The sequence below is a fragment of the Budorcas taxicolor genome, chromosome 2, assembly GCF_023091745.1.
Source record: "Budorcas taxicolor isolate Tak-1 chromosome 2, Takin1.1, whole genome shotgun sequence".
Lineage (NCBI taxonomy): Eukaryota > Metazoa > Chordata > Mammalia > Artiodactyla > Bovidae > Budorcas > Budorcas taxicolor.
In genome coordinates, this window is record NC_068911.1 from 31,725,007 (window position 1) to 31,745,151 (window position 20,145).

General features: G+C 49.1%; 1 protein-coding gene across 3 annotated transcripts in view; it reads right to left on the reverse strand.

Annotated features, from left to right (window-relative positions):
* The window catches only part of SNX29 (sorting nexin 29), a 589,615-nt gene that overhangs the window by 104,769 nt on the left and 464,701 nt on the right, over window positions 1–20,145 (reverse strand). For all 3 annotated transcript variants that reach the window (XM_052661385.1, XM_052661396.1, XM_052661389.1), the window contains one exon: window positions 11,380–11,520. In XM_052661385.1, the coding sequence (XP_052517345.1) occupies window positions 11,380–11,520 (141 nt within the window). The remainder of the gene's footprint in view (window positions 1–11,379; window positions 11,521–20,145) is intronic.

Sequence of the window (20,145 nt, forward strand, 5' to 3'; positions counted from 1 at the left end):
CTCAGCCAAAGCAGCGTGAGGGGGAAGCTGGCTGGTGAACTGGGGGGCCAGGGCCCTGGGGAGTCACAAGGCACAGCTGAAGCAATGTCTCTACAGACCCTCCTGCAAATATTCTCACTGTTGGGTCTACATCCAGAGGGCAGGTAGGGCCTGAGCATCTTTCTGAAAGCAATTACCAAAGAGCTTTGAGTGCTGTGGCATGCGGGATCTTCTGCAACACTTACAGCTTTTTGATATATGCTCCCAGAAGATAAATAAAAGAGCTGTTACGTGTTCAGTGACGCAGGGAACAGAGAAAGGGAACTGAAGCCATAGAACACAAGTGTCGGGTATCGATGGAGCTTAAGTTCATTTGTTCATCAAACACGTTTGGACTTCCCTGGTGGTCTAGTGCTTAAGAATCTGCCTGCCAATGCAAGTGACACGGGTTTGATCCCTGGTCTGGAAAGATTCCACCTGCTGTGGGGCAAGAGGGCAACTAAGCCCGTGCACCACAACTATTGAGCCCACGGGCAGCAACTACTGAGGGAGCCACAGCAATGAGAAGCCGCTGCAATGAGATGCCCACGCACTGCAGCTAGAGGGTAGCTTCCATTTGCCACAAAGAGGGAAAGCCTGCACAAAGGAATGAAGACTCAGCACAGCCAAAAATAAATAAATGTTTAAAAAGAAAACAACATTTAATGCAGCACCTACTATGTGCCAGGCACTGAGTGAAATGCTGAGAAGACAGATTCAGCAGGCCTGGTCCTGCTCTCTAATTCCATGGGCTAACAGGGGCAGAGAGAGGACTGTGCATCAGGCAGCCCAGAGGGAGCATGAAAAAGGAAGTCAGGGGAAAGACAGCTGACACTCTTGAGTTCAGGGAAGGCTTCCTGGAGGAGCTGGCACCTGCAAGGTCTGTGACTTGAGACCACCAGGATGGTCCTCCTGGAATCCAACTCTTATACAGGAAATGCAAGGGATGGGAACAAAGTGGTAACTACACCTCTAGCTGAGGCTCTGGACTATTCGTTTATAAAATGATCTTGATCTTTTTAAATTGGATTTTAATTAGATGTTATAGAGCAGTCCCCCCAAGAATCCATATTTCCATACGTAGGCATATATAGTCTAGAACCGAGGCTCAGCACCGTTTCTCTCCCGAGACAATTTTTCTGGCCAGAAGAATTTGGCAACTGCTCTCTGGAAAATGTCTTAAGAGGCTCTTCACTGTATTAAAGGGAAACGCAAATGTGTGGTGTATAATGAGCCCAATTTCTTTCTCCTTCTTGTTTAATACATTAAGTACCGGGACTATTTACACAGCAGTTGGCAGGGCGTCGAAAGAGAAACAAGCTTGCGTTTATGGCTTCATTCAGCTGAAGCATCTTTTCTCTCTGGAAAACTGTGAGTTTCCGGGGACAGTGTCTGCGTTCCCTGTGTCTCGGTTCTGACTGGGTGGCCATATCTGCATTGCCTTCTGGATCTTTTCCCCACATGAGGGTGCTCCTGGGAGAATCCCCCGAGACGTTGCCTTTCTTCAGGGAAACCTGTGGTACCACGTGACTCCCTGCGGTGCTGGCTCCTGGGTCTGGGTTTGGGGTGGTGGGGGGGGGGTGGTCACGTGGGCTTCTCGACCAGGAGGCACAGGGCCATCAGTACGAACCGGACTTGATCCCTGATGGGAGCCATGGGACCTTGGGTGGGAGGCTTACAGCAGCCGAGCCAGTTTCTTCATCTATAAGACATCCTTTTACAGGGCCTGGCAAGAACTGCAGGATGAGAAAATGACTACAGAGCCTTCAGTATACAAGCCAGGCACAGGATGGCTGGCATTAATATGCACACAAAAGTGAGGGGGCTCTGGACAGACCACCTATGTCAGGCTTGTCCACTGCTTGGGCTCAGTCTCATAATCCTCTACAGGAAAGATGTGCGTGCTTATGTGTCCACTTGCTCCATCTCACTACCGAGCCACACGTCCCCTTTAACCAAGTGGCACACAGCGCTTACCACGTGCAGGCACAGTTGTGAGCACTGTAGACATATTACCACCTCAAATCCTCATAACAACACTAGGAAGGAAATGCTGACGCGACCCCTGGTACACAGAAGGGGTAACTGAGACACAGAGAGGTCAGAAAACTTGCCTAAGCACACACGGCTAGTGAGTGAGTGAGAACCTTTATCCTTTCTGTTTTACTCTCAGGGCTGGCAAAGACCTGCAGAAGGAACACACACACAGACAGGTGGATGAACGGTGGTGCATGCACTTGGGTTTATCAGGAAGGTTTAGAGGCCTGCGGGTCGACTGTAAAGGCACAGCTCCTAGCTCTAAAAATGGCCCCTAAGTGAGGGTGGGTGGTGGGTGAACCTAGATGGTTCAGCAGAAGGGAGAGGCAAGCAAGGGCTCTGGCTTCGCCTGCTCCCTGATTTCCATACCAGCAAGGTTAAGAACCTGACTTAAGGGACTTTCCTGGCAGTCCTCCCGTGGTTAAGACTCTGTGCTTCCACTGCAGGGGACCTGGGTTCAATCCCAGGTGGAGGAACTATTAATAGGATCCTGCATGACTCGTGGATGACTGCATGACTGCACGACTTCAATTCCTAAAAAATTAAAAAATAAAGAAACTGACTTAGGAAATCAATGTCAATGTCCACCAACTGAGCAATGGCTAAATAATCTACATTCGCCCGCTCCCCAGCATCCTGTGTGGCAGATCTGTAGTGAGAGGGTGAAGGCGTAGGGCCCTGCAGACTGTCTGCTTGGGCTGACACAGCAGCCCTGATACCCCTGAGCGAGATGACCTCGGGCAAGTCACTTCCCCTCCCTGTGTCTCTTGTTTCATTTGCAGAGCGAGGTCCTGGTGATGGTTTTCCGCTCCAGGCAAGGAAGGAGGTGTGAGGCAGGCAGAAGAATGTTTCCCTTGAGATGTTGTTGTTCAGTCACTCAGTCATGTCTGACTCTTGGCATCCCTACGGCAGGCCTCTCTATCCCTCATCATCTCCGAAGTTGGCCCAAGTTCACGTCCATTTCATCGGTGATGCCATCCAGCCACCTCTTCCTCTGATGCCCTCTTTTCCCTCTGCCCTCAATCTTTACCATCATCAGGGACTTTTCTGATGAGTTAGCTGTTTGCATCAGATGACCAAAATACTGGAGTTTTAGCTTCAGCATCAGTCCTTCCAACGAGTATTCAGGGTTGAATTTCCCTTAAGATTGACTGATTTGATCATCTTCCCTGAGATGCTCTCACCCTGATCTCCAGGACCTGGCTACACTACCTCAGGGACTTTGCAGAGGTGGTGAGGGGCCATGAGATGGGGAAATGTTCCTGGGTTACCTGGTTGGACCACAACTAATCTCAAAAGCAGAGAGCCTTCCCCTGGTGTGGTCAGCAGAAAATGGGACTATGGCAAAGTGGTCAGAGAGACGCGGCACTAAAGATGGAGACAGGGGTCACAGGCGAAGGAATGCAAGAAGCCTCTAGAAGCTGCAAAAGGCCAGGAAACCATTCTTCCCTGGAGCCACCAGAAGGAATCAGCGGTGCCCACACCTTGACTTCAGCCCAGTGAGACCTGGCTCAGACTCCTGACCTCCTGAACTATAAGACAACACACGCATGGTGCTCTCAACTGCCAGGTCTGTGGTATTTGTTAGAAGGCAATCATCAGAGGCTAACACAGACGCACAGAGGAAATGGCACACGGACGGGGAGGACCTCCCCACAACTGCCTGCATTCCCACCTGCTCCCTTGTGTGAGACTCATCACCGGGATGCCTGCCGGCTCTTTGAGCACTGTCCCTCCAACAGAGAGCAACCCTGACTTCCCCTCCTCATTCTCCTCTGAGCTCACTGGGACCCCACTCCAGTCTGCAGGATTCACTAGCTCTTCCCCCCACAGGACTGTGAACTTTGTGAAGGCAGAGACCACACTTTGAATCACCTTCGACTCCGCACACCTAGCATGACAGTCCTGACCTTGTGACGTGTTTGCCGAGTGGAAGAATTCACCTCTGTGTTCCTCCAGATGCCTGCTCGTCCCTCCTGCTGTCTCCAACCTCTGCTGGGGTCCTGCCATTGGCCCCGGTGGCTGATTTGAAATCTACGCCTCTAGGGAGTTGCAAGGCGTTTCCCATGGCTCAGCGAGTGCCTGTCGGTTCCTCCACAGCACACTGGTGTGTGTGTTTTTAATGAGAATTTTAATGCATAATTTCTCCAACAAGTTGAATTATCTGCAGCTCGGGGGAAAGCGATTCACCTTGCCTTTGTGCCAAATGAACTCTCAGAGACTGACTCCATTATCCTAAGAAGGAACGACAGGCCCTTAATTCTCATTTGCTCACTGAGCAATAATGGAGATTTTTACTAGTATCATCAAAAAACATGTCTTCCACCTAAGTCCTCGTACCAGTCAAATCCATTTGGACAGGGAGCTCTCAAGCCACGACCGTTGGTCGCTAGGCAGCCAGCTTTCCTGTCTGTAAAGGCCTGCCGGTCTTCTGCCCATCCTCCAAGAAACACTCAGGCAAAAGCAGAATGGGAACAACCTCTAAACATAACCTGAAAGTTACTCTACTCCTTTTTGGAATTCAGATTTTTCTACATTTGTGCCAAGACCCAGTGAAGTAAAGAGAGTAAAGGGAAACTTTTCCATTTCGTTTCAGTTCATGTAGTCATTCATTCAGGCCATGAGCGTCTCTGGGGTGTTGGGTTCTATTATAGGAGCTGGAGAGAGCAGTTTTCATGAGCTTCCATTCCAGCGCAGAGAGAAGGATGCTACTCAAAGACACAAAGAAACCATCTCCACTCACAGTATGTGCCGGGAGAGGCTGGGCGAAAATGAAAACAGCGATGGGCTAGAGATTGACTGAGGGGGCGGCAGGGACAAGGACGCTGGGGAAGACGTCTCTCTGAGGAGTGGCGCTTAGCTGAGCCCTCACGAGTTGAGGGAGCGGTCCAGACAGAGATCGGGGGAAAGTCATTCCTGGCAGAGGGAAGGGCGGGTACAGAGGCCAGAGAACAGCAAGGACATGTGCCCACTTGCAGGCAGAAGCTGTAAGGACCAGCATCTGGCCTGCCTCTGTCCCTTGTCCTGCTGCCACAACTGTGGTGAGAGGAGGCTCCGGTAGCCTGGGCCGTGATGCTGTGAGTGGCAGAGCGCCTCACCAACGACACGTGACGGACCCTGAGCGTGAGTCTGGGTTGTTCTGGGCTGCCAAGATCACGGTGCTGTTTGTTACCTCAGTCGAACCTTAAGAAACTGTGGAAAACTCTTAAAGAGACAGGAACGGTAGATCGTCTTACCTGTCTCCTGAGAAACGTGTATGCCAGCCAAGAAGCAAAAGTCAGAACCTTACATGGAACAACTGACTGGTCCAAAATTGGGGAAGGAGTACAAGAAGGCTGTTTATTGTCACTCTGTTTATTTAATTTATATACAGAGCACATTATGTGAAATTCTGGGCTGGATGAGCTACAAGCTGGAATCAAGACTGCTGGGAGAAATATCAACAGATATTTCTCAGATATGCAGACGATACCACTCTAATGGCAGAAAGTAAAGAGGAACTAAAGAGCCTCTTGATGAGGGTGAAAGAGGAGGGTGAAAAGGCCAACTTAAAAACACTAAGATCATGGCATCTGGTCCCATCACTTCAAGGCAAACAGAAAGGGAAAAGGTGGAAGCAGTGACAGAGTTCCTCTTCCTGGGCTCCAAGATCACTGCAGCTGGTGACTGCAGCCATGAAATCAGAAGATGATGGCTTCTTGGCAGGAAAGCTAAGACAAACCTAGACATTGTATTAAAAAGAAAAGACATTATTTTGCTGACAAAGGTCCACGTGCTCAAGGTCTTTATAGTACAGAGTTAGACCATAAAGAAGGCTGAGTGCTGAAGAATTGATGCTTTTGAATTGTGGTGCTGGAGAAGACTCTTGAGAGTCCCTTGGACTGCAAGGAGATCTAACCAGTCAACCCTAAAGGAAATCAACCCTAAATACTCGTTGGAAGACTGATGCTGAAGCTGAAGCTCCAATACTTCGGCCACCTGATGTGAAGAGCCGACTCACTGGAAAAGATTCTGATGCCAGGGAAGACTGAAGACGGAAGAAGAGGAGGCTGACAAAGGATGAGATGGTTGGATGGCATCATTGATTTAATGGACATGAACTTGAGCAAACTCTGGGAGATGGTGAGGGACAGGGAGGCCTGGCGTGCGGCAGTCCACAGGCTTGCAGAGAGTCAGACACGACTGAGTGACTGAACAACAACAACAACCCAAGCCCATCCTGAGTGATACAGTCCCATGCCTAAGATATTAATAGTTAGTAAGTAACTTTAGGGGCTTCCCTGGTAACTCAGCTGGCAAAGAATCTGCCTGCAGTGCAAGAGACCCCGGTTTGATTCCTGGGTTGGGAAGATCTGCTGGAGAAGGGATAGGCTACCCACTCCAATATTCTTGGGTTTCCCTGGTGGCTCAGCTGGTAAAGAATCCTCCTGCAATACAGGAGACCTGGGTTCGATCCCTGGGTGGGGAATATCCTCTGGAAAAGGGAATGGCTACCCACTCCAGTATTTTAATAAACAGACAATGAGATGGTTGAATGGCAGCATTGATTCAATGGACATGAGTCTGAGCAAACTCTGAGAGATAGTGAAGGACAGGGAGGCCTGGCATGTGGCAGTCCATGGGACTGCGGCGTTGGACACAACTTAGAGACTGAACAACATGGGCTTCCCTGGTGCTCAGCGGAAAAGAGTCTGATTGTAATGCAGGAAACCGCCTTCAGTGCAGGGGACGCAGGTTTGATCCCCGGGTTGGGAAGATCCCCCAGAGGAGGGCATGGCAACCCACATCAGTATTCTTGTCTGGAGAATCCCATGGTCAGAGGAGCCTGGAGGGCCACAGTCCATGAAGTCACAAGAGTTGGACACGACTTAGCAACTAAACCATCACTACCAACTTTAACACACAACTATTGTGGCCTGACTTGGCTACGAAGGAATACATATTTCATTGACTCTGAAAACTATTTTAATGCGATGGGCTGGATTGGTACATGAAGGCATGACTATATCTCCATCGAGTGCACTGGGCTCCCTGCGCATTTATAACTAAACACATATACAGCACATTGCGGTAAAAGAAATGCATTGGTGAAGACAAATCTTGCATCCAGAAACTATAAAATGTGTAAATTTAATTGATTTTTTAAAAGTTCAAACTGGGGTTAAGATGACATTTTACTTCTAGGGAAACAGAAATTCAGGCTAGAAAGGTACTCATCTGATGAATTTTAAAAGGCTACAATGTGTTTAACACATCCTTGAATACTGTCCAGGACTGTGAATTCTACAGTGAATCATTTAACGGGTCTAAGGCTTACAGCAACAAGGTGCATGTAACTCAACCCACCTGGAGATGTGTGTCTGCATATAAATACATGCCTTAATGGTCTGGGAAGGCAAGTGTTCCATATTAATACATGGTTCTATGGTCCAGGCAGGCAAGTGTTCCACTGGTGAAGTGACCCAATCAAAGAAAAGGCTTTGGTGGGGTACATTTTTCTGGCTCAATTGAGAATCAAGCTCTCTAGAAACTTTGCCCACAGGGTATCAAAGCAGGTTTCCTGAGTTATTAGACTCAGGTGTAGCCAATGAAAACTTGGTCTTATAAGAAGAGTTCATCACCGGCTTCTGTTGGGCACTGAGGTCCTGAATCCTGATTCATTCTGCTCTTGAAAATCAGACAGATCCTCAGATCAGATGGGGGTTGGGGGGGCGGCGGCACAGACTAGAGGGAGTTAAACTAGAGTCAGAACCTGACCAGGGCTTCTCAGGTGGGCTCAGTGTTAAAAATCTGCCCACCAATGCAGGAGACGGAGGTTTGACCCCTGCATCAAGAAGATCTCCTGGAGAAGGAAATGGCAACCCATTCTGGTATTCTTGCCTGGAGAATTCCGAGGACAGAGGAGCCTGGCGGGCTTCAGTCCATGGGGTCGCAAAGAGTCAGACACGCCTGAGCGATCGTGCTTGCAGAACCCAACCAGCCAATTAAAAGCTAAAGGGCCACACAGACTAGACAAGCAGCCAAGGCCCTGAGCTGTGAGTTTCTTAAGCAAGACTGGAAACTGTCAGATCCACTCCTAACCATGGGGAACAGAACCGATGATCTGGTGAAGAACCAGCCAGTGCGTGTGTATAAGCCAGTCATCACTGGGTCAGGCCCATCCAGAGGGTACCTTTATACCAAGCTCATTTATTTGCAAACAGGGTTGCCCTGGGTACCCTGCTGATAGATTTCACAGGCACAGCGCCCACTGGTGGTGAAGGTCAGGCCCAGATTGACAGGGATGGGAGACCAGAGCACGGATGCAGGTGGCCCACTCAGAGGGGAAACCCTCTCACCAGCTGTGCTGACACAGGAGACGCAGGACTGCTCACGCTCTGTCTACAGTCATGTGACTCCAGAAGGCTCCTCCGACCCCTCAGGGCTGCATTTCCTCTCACTAAACCTGAGCCTGGCACACCAGCACACTGAGGACTGGTGGCGTTCTGGATGGCTCTGTCTTGTCTTAAATAAGTTCTGTGCAACCATAAGGCTTGAGGAGAGATGAAGTGGGAGGGAGCATCCCTTGGAGCTGCAGAGAAGAATTCAGCAAGTGGGGCCCCAAAGATGTCCCTCCTCATCCTCATCCCAGAGTCCAAGGGCATCTCACCTTACACAGCGAAAGGGGCTTTGCAGAACATGAGAGGAGACAATCATAGATTTTGGGGGGTGGGCGGGGACTGTGATCACAGGGGTCCTTATTAGAGGAAGAGGAGTCAGAGAAGGAGATCTATGCTAACAGAAGCAGAGACACCAAAGCGATGAGACTGTGGCCTTGAAGACAGAAGGGGGCCACAAGCTAAGGGACATGGGGGCCTCTGGAAGTTGCAAAAGGCAAGAAGTGGCCTCTCCTCTAGAGCCTCCACCCATGCCAGAATCGTAGCCCATTGAGGCTGGCTATAGATAATTAACTGCAATTGTTTTAGGCCACTAAACGTGTGGGAAACAGTTACAGCAGCCATGTGCATGCGTGAGTGCTCACTCAGTCATGCCAAGCTCTTGTGGCTCCCGAGGACTGCAGCCCACCAGGCTCCTCTGTCCACGGGATTTCCCAGGCAAGAACACTGGAGTGGGTTGCCATTTCTTCCTCCAGGGAATCTTCCGGACCCAGGGACTGAACCTGCATCTCCTGCATTGGCAGGCAGGTTCTTTACCACTGCGCCACCAGGGAAGCCCCCTTACAGCAGGAAGTGAAAACACAGTGGAAGACAGACATGCCCCCGGTCCAGCCTTGCACTAATTCCCTCAGTGAGACGCAGACAGGCCACGTTCCCTGCACGTGTCGTGCAAGGGCTGTGCCAGGGTAATGCTCTCTGCAGATGAGAACATCTTACAGTGATAATACGTTGGTTACATAGGATTTCATTTTATGACACTTAAAGATACTCTGGATGGGTCCCAAGATTTGTATGAGCCTGCAAGTCATGAGATTAAATCAGTAATATAGTCCCCGCCCCCATTCTCATAAGAAGTATTTTACTCCTTGCTGTGAACAAGTGTAGAATTTCTCGGTCTTCTGTTTTTTATGGGCTCAACTCTATTTTTCTTCAACAGAAGAAAAGGAACAACAGATTTATTCTGGGTCTGAGACAAACCTGCTTTATAACTCTTTAAATTATGTTCCAGCAGACCCTGATGTCGGAGAAGGCAACGGCAACCCAATCCAGTGTTCTTGCCTGCAGAATCCCAGGACGGGAGCCTGATGGGCTGCCGTCTATGGGGTCACACAGAGTTGGACATGACAGATGTGACACAGCAGCAGACCCTGATGTGATCAGACTTCTAATCTGGTTTAAACATGGAAACCTCCGAACATATAAACACAACGGTCAGTAAGTTTTCTCTATGGAACTGGTGAGTGTGGGGAGTGGGTTACGGAAACTCTTGCTCTGGTTTTTCTATGAGAAAGACCATAGGATTTGCTAGGAAATTCAAGGCCAGTGGGACCTGCACAGGCTTCATCCATGTGACAGTGCTGAGGTTCCCACACTTCCTATGGGTCAGCACCACCCAGAGAGCTTGCTAAACCCCACCCTCCCTGTGGGGTCCCGGCCCCAGAACCTGTCTTCCAGGAGGTGCAGGGCAGAGCCTGAGAACCTGCATTTCTCACAAGCTCCAGGTGAGGCTGATGCTGTGGATCAGGGGTCACACTCTGAAAACCAACTCCCACCCAAGGCCCAATTTCTCCCAGGTCCTAAGAAGAGTCCATGTTATCTCATCTGATTCAACCGCCCCTGCCAAGCTAGTTCATACGGTACAGTTGATGAAGTGTCTCTGTCTCCTACTTGACTGGAAGCCAGGGGCTCTCTGGCTTGTCTGCATCCTGAGGTCACTTGAAACCCCTCCACGCACAAGCCTCACTCCAAGCCAGTCAGCCCAGGATAGGGGGCGGGGGGTGGGCAGGCCGCAGAGTTTGGAAAGCTTCCCGAGTGATCCAAAGCCCAGCCAAGATGGAGAATGGCTGCAAATGTGATGTATGACAAAAATGATGGCAACAGGCTGAAGCAGACAACACAGCGGGGCCCTATGCCAAGCTTGGCTGTCATCTTTGGGGCCACTTACAGTGTGACACTGACTGGTGCTCAGTAATGCCGGCCGGATGAATGCATGGATGCTAACTGACCAGAGAGGAGGGCTAGTGCCTCCTTTCCCCAGGGCACAAGGATGAACACTCAGAAACACACCAGCTCATTGTCGGGGACCAACCCTCATGAGGCAGCAATCCTGTCATAAAACAAGCTCTTCTGAGAAAGCCTTACCTGGGAAATAACTCCATACTCTGAAGTCCAAATAAATATCAGGACAACCATGGATGAAAACCAGAAGACTGTTTTTTTTTTGTCCAGAACAGGAGCTGGCAAACTATGTCCCATAGGCCAGATCCAGCTGCCACCTCTTCTAATAAATCAAGTTTTCCTGGCACACAGGGATGCTCACGGGCACACATACTGTCTGCAGCTGCTGCCATGATGGCAGCGCTGGGTATTTTGGCTGAAGTGATAGGGGCTGCAGAGCCAAGACACTTACTCTCTGGCCTTTTAGCAGAACAGGCACAGCAGCCCCACTCGAGAGAGATCAGAGGATGGACACACAGACAAGACGTAACTCACTGTCTTTTGGGGGACGAATGGTGGGTGGCTGTTTACTTCGTTCCCATCTGTTTTCTTGTATCAGCCAACTTTTTGAGTTACATAGAGGAGCCCAGATGTTTAAATCGCCGGCAGAAGGAGAGGACAGAGGCACCAGCTGGACACCTGCCCAGCCCACAGCAGCGGTGCCACCTACCTTGTTTCCAATGGCCTTCTTGGGCGGGAAGTTGAAGGCCCTCACTTGAGGGTATTTGTTCTGTAACTTGTGGTGCAAAGTCCTGAACTCCGCGTACCGCCGGTAGACGTTCCACTCGTCGTCTTTTATCCGGATGTAGACCTTTGGAGAAAACGAAAAGAGAAAGAAAATATCAAGTCCCTTGAAACTCTCATTCCACCCCGGATGCTTCCACGTCCTGGCTGTTGTACACAGTGCAGCAATGAACACCGGGGGTCATGTGTCTTTTAGAATTGTGGTTTTCTCACAGTATATGCCCAGCAGTGGGGTTGCTGGGTATATGGTAGGTTTATTCCTAGGTTTTTCAGGAATCTCAGATAAAGGAGATGTACATCTCCTCTATACAATGGAATACGACTCAGCCATAAAAAATGAATTTAAGTCAATTCTAGTGAGGTGGATGAACCTAGCTAGAGCCTATTATACAGAGTGAAAGAAGTCAGAAAGAGAAAAACAAATACTGTATATTAATGCATATGTGTGGAATCTAGAAAAACGATGTTGATGACCCTATATACTATCATGTGTAAAATGGACAACTGATGAGAAGTTGCTGTATAGCATAGTGAGCCCAGCCGGTGCTCTGTGATGAGCTAGAGGGGTGGGACGGGGGTGGGAGAGGGGCCCGAGGTGGAGGGGATAGATGTATCATTACGGCTGATTTGCATTGTTGTATGGCAGAAACCAACACAACACTGTAAAAATTAAAAAAATTTTAAAGTGAAAAAAATTCTCATTACAAAGGGGGTGGGGCTCTGGCAACACCTCCTCACACTCCAGGAAAACCAGCTCTGTGACAGCAGGGCCATGTCTGCCCCCTGGGTCACTGGAGGCCCAGTGCTGGGCGTGGAGGAGGGACTCGGTGTACCACGTGCATAAATGGGTACAGGAGAGAATGGCACCATCTGGCAGGCTGTGCACTGATGAACATCAGTTCCCAGTATCAGCGGAGACCGACAGCCCAATTCATCTCAGAGACGCATTTTCCATGCTTTTGTCACAGGCATGCTGTGACAGTGACAGATGGCGGTGGAGAGGCCATTCATCCTCGCTGGCCTGCGTGTCTTCATCTGTTAATGGAGCTGACTAACAGCACCTCCTCCCAAGGTGGTGGGGAGAACAGCCAGGCTTATAAGCTGTGCAGCTGTGCCTGGATCACACAGACCAGCAAGCCGGTGGGGAGGGGCCAGGGCCGGGGGGTGGGGTGGGGTGGGGTGGGGTGGGGTGGGGTGGGGTGGGGGGCGGGGTTTGAAATCAATCCCAGGAAGGAGGAGGGAGGGAGGGGGCAAGAGCTGAGATCAGCACAACTGGATGGAAGGTCACATCAGGATGGGATACACACACCTGGGGCATGAAACTCTTCCATTTTAATCAAGATGTGATCCTCAAGGTAACATTCAAGAGGTATAAAATGTAAGGGCTATTTCACCAGCTTTTTTTTTTTTTTTTTTTTTTTTTACAGGCCCTCACACCTTCCAGGGACACACAGCAACTACATCAGAAAGCAAAACAGAGAAGTGGGAGAGAGCTCAAAGAATTTTTTAAAAAATTATATGAGTTAATAAGAATAGCCCAGGGCTTTTCTGGTGGCTCAGTGGTAAAGGATCCTCCGGCCAAAGCAGGAGGCATGGGTTTGATCCCTGGCCAGGGAGGATCCCGTGTGCTGTGGAGCAACTAAGCCCGTGGGCCACAGCGACTGAAGCCCTAGAGCCCATGCTCCACAGCAAGAGAAGCCACCGCAGCGAGAAGTCTGTGCACCGCAATGAAGACCTGTCACAGCCAAAAATAAATAAAATTAAAAACAAAAAAAAGAAAAGAGCAGCCCAGAGGGTGAAGTCTCCACTGATAAATAGCTATTGTAATCTGCGGTCAGCGAATGTCAGTACATGTCTTAAAACCTCTTTCACCATAAAAGCAGGCATCTCTACTGTGACTGATAAATTCTGCCTCTCTCTAAAGAGTACCCTGCATCCCCAAATGCAGACCTCATATATCTGAGCTCTGGGAAGGTGACCACCAATATTCTGGTGAACAAGGTGAAGGAGGGAGAATTTAAACCCAAAGAATGCCAATCAATGGATGGAAGTTTCCAGTGGACTTGGATGGAGAAATGGAGGCCTATCGAGTCTGATAGAAGCCCCCAAGTGAAGAGACACCGTAAATATCCTGGATGACAGATATCAAGTGATCTCAAGTGACCTGAGGGATGAGTCTAACACAACAGGATGAAACTTAAAAAGATCAGTGCCAGACTTTGCAGTACAACCCCAAAAGCCAACATTGTAAGCTAAGATGGGGGAGATACGGTACAGCACTGGCCTGTGGGATAAAGACTCACAGGTTTTAGTAAATTCAAGTTAAGTGAATACCATGAAAGGGTCACCAAAAAAAGGCCTATGTATTATTTGCTCAGCCGTGTCTGATTCTCTGCGACCCCCTGGACTGTAGCCTGCCATGAGATCCTCTGTCCATGAGATTTGCTAGGCAACTATACTGGAGTGGGTTGCCATTTTCTTCTCCAACTATTTAGATCTCATTAAAAGGTATCTGATATATTTTAAATAAAAGGAGTTGACGAGTCTTGCTTTATTCTAAATTGACCATGCCAACTTTGTTAGGTTTTGGCTGCTGCCTGTTAAAAGATGAACTGAAATAGGTTCAGAAATGCCCAGAAAACTTGCTATTCAAAACGTGATCCGCGAACCAGGAGCTTCAGCATCATGTGGTAAGGTGGCACAAATGCAACATCTCAGGCTCCACCCAAGATGCACTGACTCAGAATCTGTGTCTTAACCAGAACCCCAACTAGTTCACACACACTTTAAAAGTTTAGAAGCACAGGTCCTCAGAGATGATCTGCAACCAAATTATCAGAAGGAAGAGGGAAGACATGGAGGATGATAAACTGAGCCTCAAAGATGGAGGAGGTAGGGATCTCTGAAGACTGCAATGAGGAAAAGGAAAGACCAAGATGATGTGTTCTGGATGATTCCAGGAGGCAAACTTCCAGCAGACAGAAACTAGAAAAAGACAAATTTCATTAGGGAAGAACTTTATAGCAGCCTAAGTTGCCTAAAGAGGAAAAGATATGTCTCAAGAGCTTTTTTGGCACTAGGTGCCCAGCAGTGGTACAACAGATAGACAGACGGTTATCACAATTATGGCAGGATTCGCTTTGAAACAGTGAAGGATAATTAGACCCCAGAAGCATCTGGAAAGGCTTGGCTAGCTGTGGAACAGAGACTTCAGGAATTAAGTCTCCACGGGCTGAGACAAGATGGGTCAGTCGGCAAGTAAACCCAGGAGCTCACAGGACTTTAATGCGGCACTTGCAGGGCATTCTTTGGGCCCTCCCAAGTCACAGCAAATGCGAGCTGCCTAATCAGTATCCATTTCTGGGGAGAGCAAAGAGTTCAGGAAAAAAAAAAAATTAACTACATTTTCTAGTGCTCCTGGCAGACTCATTGGAAAAGACCCTGATGCTGGGAAAGATGCAAGCAGAGAATTAGGCAACGGCGAATGAGATGGTTGGATGGCATCGCTGACTCAATGGACATGAATCTGAGCAGACTCAGGGAGATAGTAAAGGACAGGGAAGCCTCATGTGTGGCAGTTCATGGAGTCGCAAAGAGTTGGACATGGCTTAGCAACTGAACAACAATGAGATGAAAGAAAGCTCTTAGGAGAGATCTGACCCAGCTGATAAGTGCCTTTTTACTCTTCTCCCTGTCTTCTTCTTTCTCAAACACAGATGTGAAGACTGGAGCTCCAGCAGTCATTTTATGATCATGAGGAGATCAGGAGAACGGATATAGAAAAGTAGAAGGACCTTGGGTCTCTGATGAAATTATGGGGCAACCACACCAAATACTAGATGATCTATTCAAAACTTTAAAAAAAAAAAAAGAGAGAAATATTCACCTCTAAACTGTTCAAGCTAATGTTCTAGAGGTCTACAAACTCATGGCCGAATGCCCTTCTTCTCTGATTCATCTTGAATGGACTGTATCTACTTGTACTGTATTTTTACACAAGTGCAAATATCCCCTTAAGGGTGGCAAATTTAACTATTATCTGATCATCAAGTACAAAACAAATTATCTAGGTCAGGGGAGGTAAACTGTGGCCCTGTGGGTCAAATCCAGCCACATCTATTTGCTTGCCGTTGTTCAGTCACTAAGTTGTGTCTGACCCTTAGTGAGCCCACAGACTGCAGCATGCCAGGCTTCCCTGTCCTCCACTGTCTCCTGGAGTTGGCTCAAATATCACGTTCACTGAGTTGGTGATGCTATTTGTTTACCTATTGTTTATAGCTGCTTACAATGGCAGAGTTGAGTGGTTGCAACAAAGAGCACATGGCCTGCAAAGCTGAAAATACTTACTCTGCATGCACGCATGCTAAGTCACTCAGTCGTGTCTGACTCTGCGACCCCGTGAATTGCAGCACGCCAGGCCTCCCTGTCCATCACCAAGTCACTTCAGTCATGTCCAATTCGGTGTGGCCCTATGGACTCTGCCAGGCTCCTCTGTCCATGGGATTCTCCAGGCAAGGATACTGGAGTGGGTTGCTGTGCCCTCCTCCAGGGGATCTTCCCAACCCAGGGATCAAACCCAAGTCTCTTACGTCTAAATTGGAAGGTGGGTTCTTTACCACCAGCACCGTCTGGAAAGCCATTTACTTTCCAAAAGTAAATGGTCCTTTACCGAAAAACTTCTCTGGTCTCTGATTTAGATACTCAGAAAGTCCTCATTATTGTTGTTTTTCAACAAACATACCAAAATTTAGTGCAGAGAAGGGCAGTGCTTTCCAATAATTACCAGCCCTGGGGTGGACCACACAGAAACCATCTGAGACCCAGGAATTCCTAGAGTTCCAAAGCCTTCCGGTGATTCCGATGAGTGGGAGATGTTAGAGTCAGACTGTGCCCCTCCCCCAAAACGCACACATTGAAATCCAAACCACCAATGCAGTTAGGTCATGAGAGTGGAGCCCTCATGAATAGGATTAGTGCCCTTACAAAAGGGACCCCAGAGCTGCCTCACGCCTTCTGTTATGCAAAGACAGTGAGGAGGGAGCTGTGAGGAGGGAGCTGTGTGGAGCCTTGATTTTGGACTTCCCAGCCTCTAGCCTGTGGGGAAGAGCTCACTGTTGAACGCAGCCCGTCTATAGTTGTTAAAGCAGCCCAAGGGGACCATGAGCACCCTAGTGGACTAAAACAAGGGGCAATTAGGGGAACCTCTAATGGAAAGCACAGACTATCCCTCCTCTCTGACTACGTGTTTCCTCATCTATAAAACGGAGCTAAGACCTTACTGACAGAGCCTGTTCCCAAGGCAGTTTGGAGAGTGTTTAGGTATAGAAGCCATCCAGCTATGCCTGGCTTCACGGAGACCAGCACACGCAGTGGGTGGAGACTGATCTGGGGAAGGAGGGAGAGACCAGAGTTGAGATCGACCCAGTTGGATGGAAAGTCACATCCAGGTGGGATAAGCATAACTGGGGCGTAAAACTTCTTTAAACAAGAGAACACTCTGGGGGCACAACACACGAGGGCTGTTTCATCAGCATTTACAGGCCCTCACAGCTCCCAGGGACACTCAACAACTGCATCGTGAGGGAAGACAGAGGGAGAGAGATGAATGCATTTTTAAAAATTATATGAGTTAAGAACAGCCCAGAGAGTCAAGCCTCCAATGATAAATAGCTCTTATAATCTGCAATCACTGAATGCCAATATACATCTTAAAAACCTCTCACATAACGATAAAAATTGGCAACTCTAATGTCTGCTATAAATGACAATTCTACACTTCTCATAACACATTCAAGGGCCAAATGCTTCACTCTGTGGAAGCGCTGAGTCCTTTCTGCCTCTCCAACGGACCCTCCGTGGGCACCTCCTCTCCTGCCCGTGCCCCCAGGACCCTCCTCGCCCTGACACAGGCGTTTGCCCTGACACAGGCGCCCACTCCCACGTCTGCACGTCCCACTTTCAGGTCAACGGCTCTCAACTCGTTATCTCTAGCCTGGCTCTCTGGCGGGAACTCTGGACTCGGGCTTGAGAAAGCTCTTTCTGCTTACATCTACACTCAGGGTCTCCACCTCACTCTCTCGGCGAATGGACCGCAGAGTTGCCTGAGTCAGAAATCTGGGCATCAGCATGGACCAGTGCTGTCTGTTACCCCCATGTCCAAGTACTGAGCAGCAGGGACCGCCAAGCCCATCCCCAGAGGCAGCCCCGCTCCTTGTGGGACCATGACAGCAGGCTTCAGGTGCTCCTTCAGCCTCCCATGTTTCCCCTCCCCTGTTCAAACTCCTTCAGCGGCTGCCCGAGAAGGATGCTCATGCCAGAGACTAGGTTCTGGGGCAGGTTCATGGAGCAGGGAAGGCTCCTGCATCATTACAACCATCTCACTTCAGGCTCCATCACTTGCTTTGGCAAACCAGGATCATGCCGACCTGCCTGCCTTTTCTTTAAAATTCTTTCACCTCTTAAATTCTTAAAAATGTCTTAACAATCAGGATGGTGTTGATTTGCTTGCACTCTTTAAAACCTTCTTAAAAACGTTCAGATGAGAACAAACATTCTGTTCTAGAAACAGCATCATCCCGTGGCCTTCCACGCTCAGAGTGTTACCCCCTGCTCTGGGGGATAGCAGGCATTCAAGAACTCAGAACTTTGGAACAGCAGCATTAGAAAGGACCTCAGAAACCACTAGTTCAGGAACCTCCCTGGCGGTTCAATGCAGAAGACGCAGGTTTGATCCCTGGTTGGGGAACTAGAAGTCGACGGGCTTCTAAGCCTGTGAGCTGAGACCACTGAGCCTGTGCACTCTAGAGCCGGCACGCCACAACCAGAGAGCCTTCAAGCCACAGCTAAGACCCAATGCAGCCACCAAACAATCACCAACGAACACATTTTGTTTTTCAAAAAAGAAACCGTTAGTTCAATCCTTCCTTTCTGTGACAAACGCTCCCTGCTCATTTCATATCCTCCTTGATGTCTGGCTCTGGGGGCCCATGGCTCGGGGAAAGCCACCCGGACTGACAATCTGAATCAACAACGTCGGAGAGAGGGAAGGTCACGGGCATGATGGCTGGGGCAGGGAGGGAAGCAAGTTTCTGGTGGTGGAGAATGGGGGCTCTGACATCACAGCAGTGTCACCAGTAGGCAGACCCGACGCATGGAGGCAGATAAGCGCGGAGACACTGCAGCCAAATTCTGGGGTCAGAGCCCGGCTCTGCCTTGCACCCTGAGAAAGCCACCTCACTTCTCTGTGCCTCTGCTTCCTCCTTTGGGAAATGAGGGTATTACCTCCCTTGCTGGGTCTTGGGAGGAGTAAATGAGTTCACACATGTAACAGGCTTAGAATAGGGCCTGGTAGATAGAAGATGCCATTTAAGTGTTTGATAAAGAAACAATTCAAAATGTAACATAAGGACTTCCCCTGTGTCCAGTAGTTAAGAATCCACCTGCCAATGCAGAGGACACTAGTTCAGTCCGTGGGCAGGGAACTCAGCTCCGACATGCCTCAGGGCAACTAAGCCCGTGCACTGCCACTAACAGAGCCCGTTTTGGAGGCAGCAGGCTGCCAGCTACTGAACCAGTGCTCTAGAGCCTCTGTTCTGCAGCAAAAGAAGCCACTGCAATGAGAAGCCTTCGCACCACTAGAGTAACCCGAACTCGCCTCAACGAGAGAAAGCCCACACACCACAACAAACCCAGCACAGCCAAAAATAAAATACATAAATAAATAACATTAAAAAAAAATGCAACTCGTTGGTTAGGCTGCCACTGGGGATTTACAAAGGTGTGGATTTTGTAAGTCTCTGATCTTGGTAATCAGCTTTAATATTTATCCCCTCCAATGGTTTGGCTGATGGGAACCGGGCTCTACCGGGACATGGAGGTGATCACAGCTGGCTCATGGACTGCAGGGGGAAATCCCAGATCAGACCTCGACCACCAGTCAGTTATGCGTTGTTAGGCGAACTGCTTCTGAATCTCAGTTTACTCACTTGAGTAATGGGTATAATAGGCGGGGAGTGGGGAACGTGCCTGAAAGTGTTTATACAAATGCCATGAGGGTTACCTGCTGCTGCTATTATTATTGTTGTTATCACCATAATCATCAAAAGCATGAAATTCTGCAAACGGGAAGAAGCACTGCCACTGAAGTCACACCTGTCTTATCTCTACGGTCTCGACCCTAGGAGCTCTGCTCAGTAAAGAACAAGTATACAGATTACTGCTGAGCCTTAGACTGACAGTTCAGAACAAATCATGCTATGGGTCATTAAAAACTTCAAATAAAAACATGAATTCTCATGCCTCTCCCCTGAAAAGCTCCCTAAACAGGACTCCCAAAACACATTATTTCTCCAGAGTTTGTAAAAGCAGCTCTGTCCCTGAGACTGGATGGGGTGGCCCTTTGGCCACTGTGTGCGCTCCTGGGAGTAGCCCCGCTTCTTCCAGGTCTCGCTTCCTCCTGCATGAAATGCAGGAGCTGAACTAGAGGGCCTCTAGGTCCCTTCACGGACCCCCTCGGGGGCCTCTGTGTCCTTAGGTCATTCACAAATCCCAAGAACTTCACTGGGCTCTTCCACCCACATTCCACTCCCATTTCACTGCGGAGACCGAGGGGTTCGTGGAAATCAGGCAGGAGGTCTGACCTTGGGCTTGACTTGGGAGGATTTCATACCCAAGGGGGAGGGCAACAGCAGAA